The sequence below is a fragment of the Oculina patagonica genome, chromosome 14, assembly GCF_052425735.1.
Source record: "Oculina patagonica isolate OP01 chromosome 14, crgOcupat, whole genome shotgun sequence".
Taxonomy (NCBI): Eukaryota; Metazoa; Cnidaria; class Anthozoa; order Scleractinia; family Oculinidae; genus Oculina; species Oculina patagonica.
In genome coordinates this window covers 22,557,098-22,572,820 of record NC_135771.1, presented here as the reverse complement: position 1 = coordinate 22,572,820, position 15,723 = coordinate 22,557,098, and the positions used below count along the sequence as shown (strand labels likewise).

The 15,723-nt window shown below is 39.6% G+C and overlaps 1 protein-coding gene and 1 non-coding gene across 3 annotated transcripts in view; one reads left to right on the top strand and one right to left on the bottom strand.

Moving 5' to 3' along the window:
- Positions 1–822: 822 nt before the first annotated feature.
- The window catches only part of LOC144639216 (phosphatidylinositol 4-kinase alpha-like), a 69,599-nt gene continuing 54,698 nt past the window's right edge, over positions 823–15,723 (bottom strand). For both annotated transcript variants that reach the window (XM_078498491.1, XM_078498493.1), the window contains 11 exons: positions 15,114–15,301; positions 9,342–9,568; positions 8,809–8,900; positions 8,297–8,401; positions 6,035–6,160; positions 5,432–5,552; positions 4,738–4,855; positions 3,616–3,657; positions 3,409–3,498; positions 1,782–1,865; positions 823–1,424 (listed from right to left, as the gene is read on the bottom strand). In XM_078498491.1, the coding sequence (XP_078354617.1) occupies positions 1,373–1,424; positions 1,782–1,865; positions 3,409–3,498; positions 3,616–3,657; positions 4,738–4,855; positions 5,432–5,552; positions 6,035–6,160; positions 8,297–8,401; positions 8,809–8,900; positions 9,342–9,568; positions 15,114–15,301 (1,245 nt within the window). In that variant the 3' untranslated portion in view covers positions 823–1,372. The remainder of the gene's footprint in view (positions 1,425–1,781; positions 1,866–3,408; positions 3,499–3,615; positions 3,658–4,737; positions 4,856–5,431; positions 5,553–6,034; positions 6,161–8,296; positions 8,402–8,808; positions 8,901–9,341; positions 9,569–15,113; positions 15,302–15,723) is intronic.
- Positions 5,017–5,090, top strand: Trnag-acc (transfer RNA glycine (anticodon ACC)). The gene has a single exon. It is a non-coding gene; the product is annotated as a tRNA-Gly (tRNA).

Here is a 15,723-nt window from a genome sequence, read left to right as displayed (position 1 = left end):
CAAATTTTGATTAAGGGAAACGAAATTTAGTTCGAGTTAGCGGGGTTTTCGAGTTATCCGAGTTCGAGTTAACCGAGTAAAAATGACTGAAAAGTAAGCTCAGATTCAAGGGAAATGGAAGTTTGTTCGAGTTAGCAGGGTTGTTCGAGTTATCCGAGTTCGAGTTACCGGGGTTCTACTGTAAGTTTGCATGAATTTGCTTTCAACATTACTTTTTATCGTTGCAGAGGAGCGCTTGGGAATAAGCGATTTTTGAAGGCCGGTGAAATTCACGCAACCCCCGCCCCCTTAATTCTTAAATTTCGATTCGTAACTCATCCCAGTTTAACATATATTTCACTATTGTTCTTCAAAAACTCTGGTGCAGGTCCTCAGACAGTCACTTGTCGGACAAAGATCAGACGCCATATTGTTTCCAGTAGCGTCCCAGAAGATGTCTTCTCGTTTTTAACGTGGCGAATGCAACGTTTTAACATAACAAACAATAGCAAGGCTGATCATACTGCGTGAAAAAAGTAGACTTTGCGAGACAACACCACGACTAGAACCGATAGAACAGGATGGCAACCGTGGACAGCTGTTTCGCTTTTATTGGAGCTCTTTAGCACGGTGTAGCGGTGCCGGGCAACCGAGTGTGTGCGGTAAGTTTAACGGAAAGGCAAATTGAATACTTTTTTTCAGATATATAGTTCATTCAAGTTCACCTGGCCCCGGAAAAATCGCTTTTTACTACACTATCCACTGGATAGTGATTTATACCGTGGATTACTTTATCAATTCTTTGAACAACCCGGGCCCAGGAGGAATAACACAAACTCTGGCTCTGGAATAATATATCTTTCTCTTCAACTTTTTTCTTTACAGCATTTTTCCTTTTTACAATATGTTCAATATATTCTTACTGATAATTTAATTATCATATATACAGAATTAAGTCTTTCAGCGCTAATAATAAAATCGATTTTCTCCCCTAAATATCATTACAATGCAGGTCACCAAGGAACTCTCTTAATTAGTTAAATTCTCCCCACTGGTAGTATACAAAATACAGAGTGTAGAAAGGAGAGTTTCAATGTTGATATTTAAGGACGATTACTGCCAACGGACATTAAGATAGCCTGAGGGGAGTGGGACGGCTGTACACAGTCTAACACTGAGATTCTCCTGGTGTTTGAAGCTCGAAAAGGTACTGGGTACCGGAGACCAGTAAAATTCGAGACGTACTGGAGACCAGTGAAATCCGAGCAAGTACTGGACACTGGAGACCAGTGAAATCCGAGCAAGTACTGGAGACCAGTGAGATCTGAGAAAGCATTTGACATACAAACAATGAAATTCGAGTAATTTCTGGAGCCCAATGAAGCTCGAAGTTCTAACAAGGGATCTGATTCTGGGCCAGCTGAATCAAATCATAAACTCGGGTTCTGTGAAGGAAAAAGTAGAATTTCAAATATATTAAATTACAAAAAGCTCTCTAATGAAAAGTATAGGAAACTAAGCCCCCCACAACCCAACTCCCCCAACTCCCATTACTTCTGAAGTTAGTTTAGAAAACCGGCCCTCTCCCTACTCTCATTCCTCAATTCTCGTCCGTCCCTCGTCCGATTCTCGTTCGACACGTCCGATTTTTTTCCGTCTTTTGTTCGACTGCCGCTTGATTCCTGTCGACCCCTTGCCGACTCCCGGTCTCATTTTTATCCGGCTTTGACTCAAAACTGAAGTGGTCGCAAGTGGCGCGCATTAGGTACAGCTAGGATGACTTGTACTGACATCTTCCTCACCTGTAATTTAAGTAGGAGTCTCGGATGACCTTCACCATGTAGGCAGCTGCTTCTCGTTCGCTCTGTGCAGGACTGAATCTCGCTCTTTAGGAAAAAAAAAAACACGACAAACAAAGAACAAAAATAACGTTAAAAGGCACCGTACAACAAGAACCGCCTCTTTCAATTGACTAACGTGGCTGCAAAACATGTATGGGAGCTAGTGTGAAAGTAAGGGACTGGTCAATAAGTATCAGGGGGGGTGGGCCGGAGCAATTGGAAAAGTGGTGGCTCGAAAATTTGTGACCCACCCCTTCCGTCTGGCTCAAAACTGACTAACCCACCCCTGACAGGGGGTTGAAAATTACATGACCCACCCCCTTTGCTAAAAAAAAAATCAAGGGACCTATCATTTCTTTATCATCTGTGAGGGGTTGGAGTTTTTTTATTTGACTTCAGCTTTTAAAGTGAAATTCCCTACATACTAGACATTTTCCCTGATGGACACTGCTGTTCCATATTTCCAAGTTTTCCACATATTTGTGTGTAAAGACCATGCGGAAATTTAGACACAAACATATGCAAAAAACTGAATCAGTATATGATATTAATTCACAATCAATTATTGAAGAGTTCATATTTTTATACAGAAATTAATGACATAAAATACAACCACTGTCCATCATTAATATTTGCAAATTGTTTGAGAAAAGAGTTTACTGGTATTAAAAGGCCTAAAGCCCAGCGTGAATTTATGCAGGTTGAAAAGAGTCAGGTAAAACTGATGATATGATTACAAGCCATCTAGGGCGGTGGAGGGGGGGGGGGGCATGCTCCCCCGGGAAATTTTTATATTTGGGCCTTTTGAAATCGCTAGAAATTCATTTAAAACTGCTTACATGGAGAAATTTATCAATTTCATATGCTGATGAATACCACATTTCTTGGAACTATAACAGTTAAAAGTTAGTGAATAAATAAGATGACCCACCCCCTACGTGAAGATCAAAATTACATAACCCACCCCTTTTCGAGGGCTCAAAAACTGATGACCCACCCCCTTTCTGCTCCGGCCCACCCCCCCCCCCCCCCCCCCCCCTGTACTTATTGACCAGTCCCTAACGAAAAATTGACGAGGGACTGAGATTAAACTGTAAATTCTTACATATACACGTATTCATACAATTCATAATAAATATGGATAATATATTTTGTCAGTACGATGAATTAATTTGTCCTTTTAAGTAGATTTTCACCCACAAGGTACGTTGTTAATATTTTTACTGGAACTATTTTTCAAACATTTAATTACAGACAACTGATCTTGTTAATAGGGTTCGTACCCTTTTTCACAAACAATTTTCCAGGACTTTTCAAAGACTCAGATTGATTTTTCCGGGACTCCAAATTCACCTTTAAACCCTTCACTCCCAAGATCTCAATAGTTTTTATTTCTTCTTACTGTCTGTACATTTCTTATAATGTTAGTTCTGTGAATTCTGGTGTTTCTTGATGTAAACAGATTTCCAAAACTTTCCAGGACCGGTAGTCTTTTCCAGGACTTTCCAGTCCTGGAAAGTGTCACAATAAAATTCCAGGACTTTCCAGGTTTTCCAGGACCCGTACGAACCCCGTGTTTATTACACACCTGAGTCTCTTGAGTGTCTCCCCCCGGAAACATGGCAGGCCAGTGTCCAACATAAGCGCTACAAGGGACACGATTGCCTCCTGGTAAGGTCTGTCAGGAGGGGAAAGATAACAGTTAACACTTAACTATGATGGTAAATTATGAACGCAAGAATGCTATAAAAAATAAGAAAAGGTGATAATACTTTTCTTCAGTTGTTTAACATACCTGACTGTAAGATAAGATTTAACACACAGATCCACGAACCATCTGCAATAAAATACATCAACACATCAACGTTTCTACCTTTTTTGTGAGTGTCCTATTTCAAGTATTCATAACCGTTATTTCGTCGGCGGCTCTGAAAGTAAACCCCTGGGTTAACTTGTTAGCCAGCAGGGATAACAAGGAGAAGGTTTAAAGAGAAAGCAAAAGGGAAAGACTGCTTCGATATTCACCAAAATCCAGTCAATTTGCCATTCCCGGGTTACCCTTTGCCTCTGTATCAAAACGAGTCTACGTGCGAAACCATTCAAATGAAAATGACTTTAAATTAGCATGAAAATGGACCTGTAGGTGAAACTAATTTTCATATGAATGGTTTCGCACGTAGACTCGTTTTGAAACAGTGGCAAGGGGTAACTCCACACAGCGGTCAAACGCAGCGCGCGTGCGCAGTTCCTGTGTAATTCCCGCCAAAAATTTTCCATACAAATCTTAAATGCCGAAAACTTTCGCTATAAAGCCAAACGTTTACGCCGTCCCTGGAAAGATAAGATTTATACGCCGCTTATGGATTGGAAATTTGATAATTCATCTCCACTGAGTGTCCCAGCTTGAAATGTTCTTTCACCGTACTATTTCTTTAACAATTTCTTACAAAAGTTTTCCCACTTTCGAGTCAAAAGTTCGAGGCGGCGAAGACGGGATGTGACGTCAATTTTTGCGTTTGACCGCTGTGGAGGTAAAAAATATACTAAAAAGAACAAATTGTGTATCGCCATACAGCTACGATTTTAATAAACTACATAGGCCTTTCGACCGTAACGGTCCTCTTCAGTGTAGTAACATTTGAAATGGCAACGACCAGTAACATGATATTACAGTACAGATAGGGTGTGTCGAGATATTTATAAAATTAAGTAACGCCGGTGCGTAATGCACACGGATCAACCCTATTAAGGCCATCAGGCTCACTAGTGCGCAACTTACTTATCCAAATGGACTCTAACTCATTTAACTTCTCAGGAGAAGAATGGCTTAATACTACAAACTGGAGGTAAAAAGTTTGGAATGCACGTTGAACATGTTTATCCACCGTAGATATATTTTTTCGCTGTTTTTCGTTACCTGAATGTAGGTGATTCCATTGTTCCGCCCATAATCATCACCATTTCATGAGACAGCTTCATGTCAGGTTCAAAACCAAGATTGCCTCCAGGAGACGATTCAAACATGAACCCGAAATCTGTTTTATAAAGGTACAGAAAAAAGGAAACAACTCAACATTACAGTTTTCTAAAGTAAAAAAAAAAAAAAAACACCAAAGAGGTAATAATAAACCAAAAAGGAACAGGGATGGTTGAGATTAGGCAAGATTGAGACGGATTATGAAGGACGTGGCTCCTTGACCGGTTAGCTCAGTTGGTAGAGCGCCGGACTACCGTGCGGGGGGTCTTGGGTTCGAATCCCAGACCGGACCAACACTTAGGGTCTTAAAATAACTGACGAGAATATGCTGCCTTTGCAACAACACCTGCAAATGGTTAGATATTCTAGTCTTCTCGGATAAGGACGATAAACCGTAGTCCCTCTCTCCTGCAAATTCAGTGTGACAGTCAGCAGGGGACGTAAAAGAACCCCCGCACTTATCGTAAAGAGTAGGGCACGAAGTACCCGGTGTTGTGGTCTGGTCTTTGCCCGTTGTACTGTGTGTACTGTTAAAATGCTCGGAAATATTAGCTGTATAAGCTACTCTGCAAATCCAAGGGTAAATAAAAGTGATGTATGTATGTAAAGGAAAAGAATAGAGAATACAGCGTACCTATGTGGATGATATGTCCAGCTCTGTTAAGCATCAAGTTTCCATTGTGCCTGTCTTTGATCTGCAGCAGGAAGCTGACAATGGAGTATGCAGCCATGCTTTTGATAAAGTTAGCTCGAGCCTGAAAACAGCCAAACAACCATCAACAAAACGAAGACATCAATTAATTTAGTTTAAGGTAGAGAGGTATCAAAGCCGATTGCTTGCATATAAAGTTGCACGATTGTTTGGCTCCTTAAATGGTCAGGAAGATTGGAAAATCAACACGAAAAAAGTAAAAAAAATGGTCCGCTTAGCTTACACGTGTATGACGCAGAGAAACACGCAAAAAAAAAGAAATTAAACGGGTGGCAACGTATTCTTCTAGATACATTACACCGCAAGGTTAAGTGTGAAGGTTTTATGAGGCCGGTAAAAGTAATTTACCCTACTTTTCCTAGACAGACATTTTTCGCCAACGGCAAAATAACCGTGCAAATCATCGAAGATGACCAGAAGAATTTGCAAGATGATTGCAAGACTTCCAAAGACTGTCGGTGATGAATCGAAGTCTAACATATGAAGATTTTTGTGTGTTTGTTAGTATATTTCACATAGTCATACCTGCTGGAAGGCTGAAGAGCTTTCATCACCGTATGTCTTCTGGTAATACTCGTACAAGTCCACCTCGGTTTGACGGCCAAGTTGATCACGTGATTTGGAATCGGGTACACATTCAATAACGCCGTTCTAAAAACAAATCAAATCATACAGCAAAGAAATTACAATAATGTGAGAGGAAAAAATCTCGATGATTTGGTAAGTGCAGAATGCAATATGGAACAATTGAAAGTATGATGTTTTATATATGTTCGTGTTTATTTGCTTTACTTTACTTTCGGAAAAACTGTTCACAGGCTACTTGTATTCTTTCCTAGGTGTTCCTTACGTTAATCTTTGCAAACGTAACACGACACTTTTGTTCGTTTGTAACAAAATACTTTTGTTTTCCTTGAAAATGCCGTAACATGAAACTCTTGTTTTTTGTTTGTTTTACGGCGACATCGATGACATTTGTTTAATTTAAAAGTTACGGTTTAAACTGCACGAAAGACGATTCTCAAAACTAAAGAACAAATCTATTAAAAAAACATCTTTTCGAAAGGGTTTTTAAAACGCAGTACAGCTAGGATATTTGTTTCCTGGTTATCAGGTGTTCACGCCGAAAATCCCGGTGCAAGTTTTTGCATACCTAATTACGATTTACGAAAGCGCTGTGAACACGTCACACGCTCACTCAAGCATGAAGCCGAGAAGCACGTAGTGTGAAGATTTCTTTCAAGAAATGTCGGAACCGTCACGAAAGCATGTTCAAACACTAAAGCGGCAGAGGTTTTACAAAATAAAACGGAGGTTAGTTCAACTGATGGAGAACAAATAAAAGGAAAGGAAGTGACGGATGTAACATGATATTCTTGTTTTTTTCTCGCAGATCGCTGTGATGCCTTTTAAGTCTAATTAAATTAACGCCACGGATTCTACAGGAATTCAACCGCATTGAAAAGCACACCACGTTAGGCTTTAATACAAAATTTCTAAACACGTCACTGTTATTTTAATTTTCGATAGCTTGAATTTCAGTTTGTTATTGAAACAGCAAACGAGATACTTTTGTTTTTGTCAAAAACATGTAACATACTTTTGTTTTTGTCGAAAACGGATGTAACATGATGTCTATGGTAACGTGATTTATTTTCTGCAAAGAAGGCGACATTGATTATAACACAGATGTTATCAGGTTATCAATTAATTATGAGATGCTAGATCACCTTTTCTAAGAAAACAGCATTGCCATATCAAGAATTATTTCACATGATCTGCTATGACGCCTTACTGTCTAATTCAATTAATTTGTGGTTTTAACTTGGGGCCACGGAGTCTACACGAATCCTTCTGCAGAAGAAAAACGCAATGTTCGTGATGAAGACTGATCTGCGCATGCGTTTAGCACAAAGTATTTTTTTCCAGAAAGAATTGTACCACAAGGAGAGCATAGTGCTTTCTGAAACAAATATATACCTTGAGTTCTTCAATTGTAAGTATCGTAATGGACTCCCCGATTTACCAAGGGCACACGGTCAGGTGCTCTCCATCCCCTCCCCCCTTTACAGAAATAATTAATTAATTGATATTAATTAATTAATTAATTGGCGATTAAAAGTTTACACCGCGTTAGCGGTTTAGTGGCTTAGTGGTTTAGTGGTTTAGTGGTTTAGTGGTTTAGGGGTTTAGCAAACGCCAACCCACCAAACCATCACAATAGTGCATTCTGCACTAAAAAGGATAGTAGAAGGAAATGTGTCATGCCAAATTTATTCATAAGAAAATGGCCACCAAATTGACTGAAATATAAAAACAAGCCACTTAAAACAGTAAAGGAACTTTTCAACATCACAGCAAATACCTCAGAACGTACGGATGGCCAAAATTAAACATTAAAATAGATTGCGATATGGATTTCTGACAAACTGTTAGGCTGAATAGTTTTCAAAGTTAATCTCGTTTGTTTAAATTATTATGCCCGGGAGACATATTTGTTTGTAACGAAGCTATGGTTTTGTCATTTAGATCCATGGAAGTAATTTCTTCGCTAACATTAAGTTTTATACCAAGTATTTAATAAAACTTTATAAAATAGACTAAACTAAGACATGACACAGTTAAAGACACATTTGGAAAATCTAGGCCAAATTCAAAGACAAAAGTTCATAAAATTCTGATGTGGAACAGCTGGCATTAACCTTGCTTTTGCTGGAAGGAATCAATTCCTACACCGTTTTTTCACTTGATAATCCATCATTCAAGTTATGTTGTTTGCTTACATACCCCAGGTGCAGTAGCCACAACTCTGTAAGGCTTGAGATAAACATCCAGTCCCACTTGCTCAAAGATGTTTTTAAACAGCGAGATGACTTGCAACGCCAGCATATCCTGAAAAACAAACAAGGGACGTTTGTTAGTTGTGTAAATTGGGATGCTTATCATTTGAACGAGCTTAACTGTTGCAAAATGAAACAAAGTTTTCTGCAAATGATGAACGAAAGGGAGGCTTTTATTGTGGAAAAAATCGTTTGGAAGTCAAATCAATCGCAAAACGTCTCTGTGATTGCTTCTAGGTAGTGAAAACACGTGTCACAAACATTTCTGGTATTACACTCTAAAATGGAAAAGGAGAGGTTTCCCGGACCTAAAAGCACTCCACAGTTTTCGATTCTCTTTTGGGGAAGTTTTTAACCCACGATCCTCATGACGTTCAACCAAACGTCTCTTTGTTTAAGGATGGAGGTGGAGGGGAGAGGGATATCAGGAAATCTCTAGGATTAGAACTCGAAAATTACCTGTCTAACATCATCACCAACTTTAAATATGGCGGCTTGCCAGTAGATCTTGGCTTTGTCTGCTTCGTCCTCACTGTCTGACGACGAAAAATCTGCAGAATATCAAAGAAAAGCTCGAGATTAACGAGTCAGTTTTTACGCCCGCTTATGCCAGGGTAACGATTAGCACGGTGGCCTAATGGTTAGTGTGCTAGACTAACTGACTGATCGAGCGGTCCGGGTTTGAGCTCTGACAAGGGCACCGCGTTGTGTTCTTGGGCAAGACGCTTTACTCTCACGGTGCCTCTCTCCACCCAGGTGTATAAATGGGTACCGGCGAATTTACTGCTGGGGGTAACCCTGCGATGGACTAGCATCTCATCCAGGGGGGAGTGGTAATAATTCCAGCCTGATGGGCCACTAGGCTCGAACGCAGACTTTACCTTTTATACCAGGGTAATAAATACATCATAAAATTCTCCCAACTCGTTTCATAAGAAAGGACGGCGAAAGGTAGAGAGAATTTGTGTTCATATCACGGTTCTAGTGTTTACCTTTTGAAGTGTTAATGTTCTCCATTTCTTGAATGCCACAGTGTTTGACTTTAAACCGCGCGAGGAATGGGGCCTTGGCTGCACTCTGCATGGGAGTCCCAGAGTTGTGATCAATATTCAGCACCAGGGCCTCCGGGTTGCTTGGAAGATACACGCCTTCCTGGGCCTGGATCTTACTCAGCGCTTCAAGACAGGCTTGTTTTCGCTCTGGGCCTTTTGGATACGGTCTGTGGTACATAAAGGAAGGCAAGAAAAAGTAGTTTTACAGTGAAAATTCCTTACCTACGAGCCCAGTACGCATAAAATTTCCTGTTCTTTGAAACTTAACGAGTTAAAGTACAGTCATGTCTCTCCAAAACGGACGCCGTTGGGACCGGTTCCAACTGTCCGTCTTAGAGAAGTGTCTGTCTTATGTGGAGTTTAGTTTAGTGAAAGTAAAATAACTGACAAGTGGCAGGGACGGCACCAACACCAGGCGTCCGTCTTGTAGAGGTGTACGTAAAGAGAGAGAGTTGACTGTAAACGACTTTTAAACTTGTCGTAAAGTAAACGGAGAAATAGTAAATGAATCTAACTACAATCCTAGACAAAAATCCATGGGACACTTAAAGAAATAGTGCTCAGTGACCATTCCCTTTGCATTAAGAACGCATTGTTTAATTTCCCGAGCCCCCCTTTCCCCCCAAAACAATGTTGAGATATTGTCCCACGCTATGATGGATAGAAACCAACATTGAATTGGGGGTGGGGGAGGGGGAGGTCAATACAATGTCAATTTTTCGTCGAAGTGGTTAAGTGTCCCAGGACTTTTGTCTAGGATTGTATTTGTGAGTTCGGTACTGAACTCGCTATTTTTGGCTATAACGCGATTGCACATGTATTATTTCAATGAAATATCAACGTTTTTAATGCAAATGTAGGTCCACGGCATAAAAGACGTGACACGTGACACCAGAAAATAAGGGGGGTGGGGTGGGTGAATTATTAAAAAAAGGCCAGAGAAACAGGGCTTATTTGGATTTGTGGTCGCTCTAACTGTATCTTTGTATAAAGAGGACAGTGTTTTGAGACAAAATCGATTAACTCATCACTTTTTGAACAGATTCGAGTCAATAGGGATAAATATATCGCCTTCATCAGACATGAGGACTATGTCGGAAAGCCCCCAAAACGATATCTTTATCGCAACAAAACAAACTTGACAGGGTTTCTACAGCGAGTTTTCTTCTCAAACAGGCAAATCTCTTTTTGGTCATTGAAAAGAAACCATTCTTTTGGCTGTTAATAATTGAACATGTCTGTTCAGCTGAAATTTGACACGAAGATAAGTGCCACTGTTCTGTTGTAATGAGATAATGAGATACGCTAACATTTCTCACAACAGTACTCGCCACTGTTTTCCGCTTTTTTATGCCCTAGCTCAGAAATATATGCGTGAAACGCAGCTAAACCGATTGAATATTCAAATAGAAACCCTTTATGAAGTATTCATAAACGATGCTAAACGTTTTGCTCAATTTCTCACAGTACTCGGTGAACAAGCGTTGAGATAAATAATATATGCTAATTATTCTACTCTTGGTTTACGAGTGAGTACTGTTAAAAAAGTGATTAAACGAAGAACCAGTTACAACTATCGAACGTCCTGGCATTGAATACACTATTCTTGATATGCTGAGATGAAATCCCAATGAAAATGAGCACGTTCTAAATATTTTAGCTCAAAGAATCATGCGAGTACTGTTGCGTTTCCGGTCGAGCACTGTTCAGGGTACTTACAGTTCTGAGAGGAAATATGATGGTTTTGAACACTTAGGCGCTGTTTCTTGGCAAAGAATAATAAAGATGGAAAGCAATAACGATCCCTGACATTAGTGTACCATGTTGTACTGAAAAGAGTTCGCAAAGCTTGTATTTGGGCGCTCAAAGACTCACAAAAGAAAGCAACAGAAAAAACAGTGAATTTCTCCCAAGGAACGGATTCCATCAGCTACACTTTGTGGCTCGAAAAGAACTCCAAATAGAGCTTTCTTGTTACATGCTGTAACTGTTCACAAACATTTGTGCAAATAACTGCTAGAACAAACATATTTTAAACCTATGCAACCTTCTTTCGGACGCAAAGACAATCCCGATTTTTTCGCACACAAATACAATCCTAGACAAAAATCCATGGGACACTTAAAGAAATAGTGCTCAGTGACCATTCCCTTTGCATTAAGAACGCATTGTTTAATTTCCCGAGCCCCCCTTTCCCCCCAAAACAATGTTGAGATATTGTCCCACGCTATGATGGATAGAAACCAACATTGAATTGGGGGTGGGGAGGGGGAGGTCAATACAATGTCAATTTTTCGTCGAAGTGGTTAAGTGTCCCAGGACTTTTGTCTAGGATTGTATTTGTGAGTTCGGTACTGAACTCGCTATTTTTGGCTATAACGCGATTGCACATGTATTATTTCAATGAAATATCAACGTTTTTAATGCAAATGTAGGTCCACGGCATAAAAGACGTGACACGTGACACCAGAAAATAAGGGGGGTGGGGTGGGTGAATTATTAAAAAAAGGCCAGAGAAACAGGGCTTATTTGGATTTGTGGTCGCTCTAACTGTATCTTTGTATAAAGAGGACAGTGTTTTGAGACAAAATCGATTAACTCATCACTTTTTGAACAGATTCGAGTCAATAGGGATAAATATATCGCCTTCATCAGACATGAGGACTATGTCGGAAAGCCCCCAAAACGATATCTTTATCGCAACAAAACAAACTTGACAGGGTTTCTACAGCGAGTTTTCTTCTCAAACAGGCAAATCTCTTTTTGGTCATTGAAAAGAAACCATTCTTTTGGCTGTTAATAATTGAACATGTCTGTTCAGCTGAAATTTGACACGAAGATAAGTGCCACTGTTCTGTTGTAATGAGATAATGAGATACGCTAACATTTCTCACAACAGTACTCGCCACTGTTTTCCGCTTTTTTATGCCCTAGCTCAGAAATATATGCGTGAAACGCAGCTAAACCGATTGAATATTCAAATAGGAACCCTTTATGAAGTATTCATAAACGATGCTAAACGTTTTGCTCAATTTCTCACAGTACTCGGTGAACAAGCGTTGAGATAAATAATATATGCTAATTATTCTACTCTTGGTTTACGAGTGAGTACTGTTAAAAAAGTGATTAAACGAAGAACCAGTTACAACTATCGAACGTCCTGGCATTGAATACACTATTCTTGATATGCTGAGATGAAATCCCAATGAAAATGAGCACGTTCTAAATATTTTAGCTCAAAGAATCATGCGAGTACTGTTGCGTTTCCGGTCGAGCACTGTTCAGGGTACTTACAGTTCTGAGAGGAAATATGATGGTTTTGAACACTTAGGCGCTGTTTCTTGGCAAAGAATAATAAAGATGGAAAGCAATAACGATCCCTGACATTAGTGTACCATGTTGTACTGAAAAGAGTTCGCAAAGCTTGTATTTGGGCGCTCAAAGACTCACAAAAGAAAGCAACAGAAAAAACAGTGAATTTCTCCCAAGGAACGGATTCCATCAGCTACACTTTGTGGCTCGAAAAGAACTCCAAATAGAGCTTTCTTGTTACATGCTGTAACTGTTCACAAACATTTGTGCAAATAACTGCTAGAACAAACATATTTTAAACCTATGCAACCTTCTTTCGGACGCAAAGACAATCCCGATTTTTTCGCACACAAATACAATCCTAGACAAAAATCCATGGGACACTTAAAGAAATAGTGCTCAGTGACCATTCCCTTTGCATTAAGAACGCATTGTTTAATTTCCCGAGCCCCCCTTTCCCCCCAAAACAATGTTGAGATATTGTCCCACGCTATGATGGATAGAAACCAACATTGAATTGGGGGTGGGGAGGGGGAGGTCAATACAATGTCAATTTTTCGTCGAAGTGGTTAAGTGTCCCAGGACTTTTGTCTAGGATTGTATTTGTGAGTTCGGTACTGAACTCGCTATTTTTGGCTATAACGCGATTGCACATGTATTATTTCAATGAAATATCAACGTTTTTAATGCAAATGTAGGTCCACGGCATAAAAGACGTGACACGTGACACCAGAAAATAAGGGGGGTGGGGTGGGTGAATTATTAAAAAAAGGCCAGAGAAACAGGGCTTATTTGGATTTGTGGTCGCTCTAACTGTATCTTTGTATAAAGAGGACAGTGTTTTGAGACAAAATCGATTAACTCATCACTTTTTGAACAGATTCGAGTCAATAGGGATAAATATATCGCCTTCATCAGACATGAGGACTATGTCGGAAAGCCCCCAAAACGATATCTTTATCGCAACAAAACAAACTTGACAGGGTTTCTACAGCGAGTTTTCTTCTCAAACAGGCAAATCTCTTTTTGGTCATTGAAAAGAAACCATTCTTTTGGCTGTTAATAATTGAACATGTCTGTTCAGCTGAAATTTGACACGAAGATAAGTGCCACTGTTCTGTTGTAATGAGATAATGAGATACGCTAACATTTCTCACAACAGTACTCGCCACTGTTTTCCGCTTTTTTATGCCCTAGCTCAGAAATATATGCGTGAAACGCAGCTAAACCGATTGAATATTCAAATAGGAACCCTTTATGAAGTATTCATAAACGATGCTAAACGTTTTGCTCAATTTCTCACAGTACTCGGTGAACAAGCGTTGAGATAAATAATATATGCTAATTATTCTACTCTTGGTTTACGAGTGAGTACTGTTAAAAAAGTGATTAAACGAAGAACCAGTTACAACTATCGAACGTCCTGGCATTGAATACACTATTCTTGATATGCTGAGATGAAATCCCAATGAAAATGAGCACGTTCTAAATATTTTAGCTCAAAGAATCATGCGAGTACTGTTGCGTTTCCGGTCGAGCACTGTTCAGGGTACTTACAGTTCTGAGAGGAAATATGATGGTTTTGAACACTTAGGCGCTGTTTCTTGGCAAAGAATAATAAAGATGGAAAGCAATAACGATCCCTGACATTAGTGTACCATGTTGTACTGAAAAGAGTTCGCAAAGCTTGTATTTGGGCGCTCAAAGACTCACAAAAGAAAGCAACAGAAAAAACAGTGAATTTCTCCCAAGGAACGGATTCCATCAGCTACACTTTGTGGCTCGAAAAGAACTCCAAATAGAGCTTTCTTGTTACATGCTGTAACTGTTCACAAACATTTGTGCAAATAACTGCTAGAACAAACATATTTTAAACCTATGCAACCTTCTTTCGGACGCAAAGACAATCCCGATTTTTTCGCACACAAATACAATCCTAGACAAAAATCCATGGGACACTTAAAGAAATAGTGCTCAGTGACCATTCCCTTTGCATTAAGAACGCATTGTTTAATTTCCCGAGCCCCCCTTTCCCCCCAAAACAATGTTGAGATATTGTCCCACGCTATGATGGATAGAAACCAACATTGAATTGGGGGTGGGGAGGGGGAGGTCAATACAATGTCAATTTTTCGTCGAAGTGGTTAAGTGTCCCAGGACTTTTGTCTAGGATTGTAGCAAGATGAGAAAAAGTCCAAATTTTCTATGAGTTTTTAGTGATCAGTATAAGGGTAAATCAAAAACAGCTTTCCCTTCTGAGGGCAACGGGCGCGACAACGATGAGATAAAAAAATCAGATTCGCGTATTTCCAGTAAAACATGCCTACTTTCTACTAACGGTGATTAAAGAACTGTTTATTGTGCTCCAAAAGCCGGTTTTTCTGCAAGCTGTGTTTCTACCTTATTGTTCCAGATATTGAAGTGACTTTATCGAAGAAGTCGAATTCCCTCTTGTAGAAATCCAGCGCTGTTCCCGATAACGAGTTTGTGATCCGGTCAATCAGGTTTTCTAAGTGAACGCCTATTTCAGGATCTTTGTGAAGTGCTTCCTCGTCAGTGAACACGTTGGTTTTCATGTTCCAGATTAGCTGGAGAGAAAAAAATCAAAAGAATGGATAAAATTCAAACTTCAAGATCTTACATATTCCTTTTCTCAGCTTGAAGAAGTTTGAAAACTAGGATTCTTGTGTAAGATGTATTGTAATGCAATAATTCATTATTCCAAGTGTTCTTAGACTATAACTGTCTCAGTTTCTGTAGTCTCTTTTGCAGCCGTTATTTAGGTAGTCACGCAACGCTTCTGCCCAGTGGGGACAGGGAATGTTGCATGACGAGCCCAAACAACGGCCTCGAAGGAGACTACAGTTTCTGTAGCCACGTACGTAGTTCTTCAGTTTAGTCACGAAATCTTAGGAAATATTGCGTGACCAGTCAAAAGAACGTCTTCAAAAAAATCTAAAAATCTAAAAAATAGAGTTAACTTTTAAGTATAATAATATCTAGTTTTCTT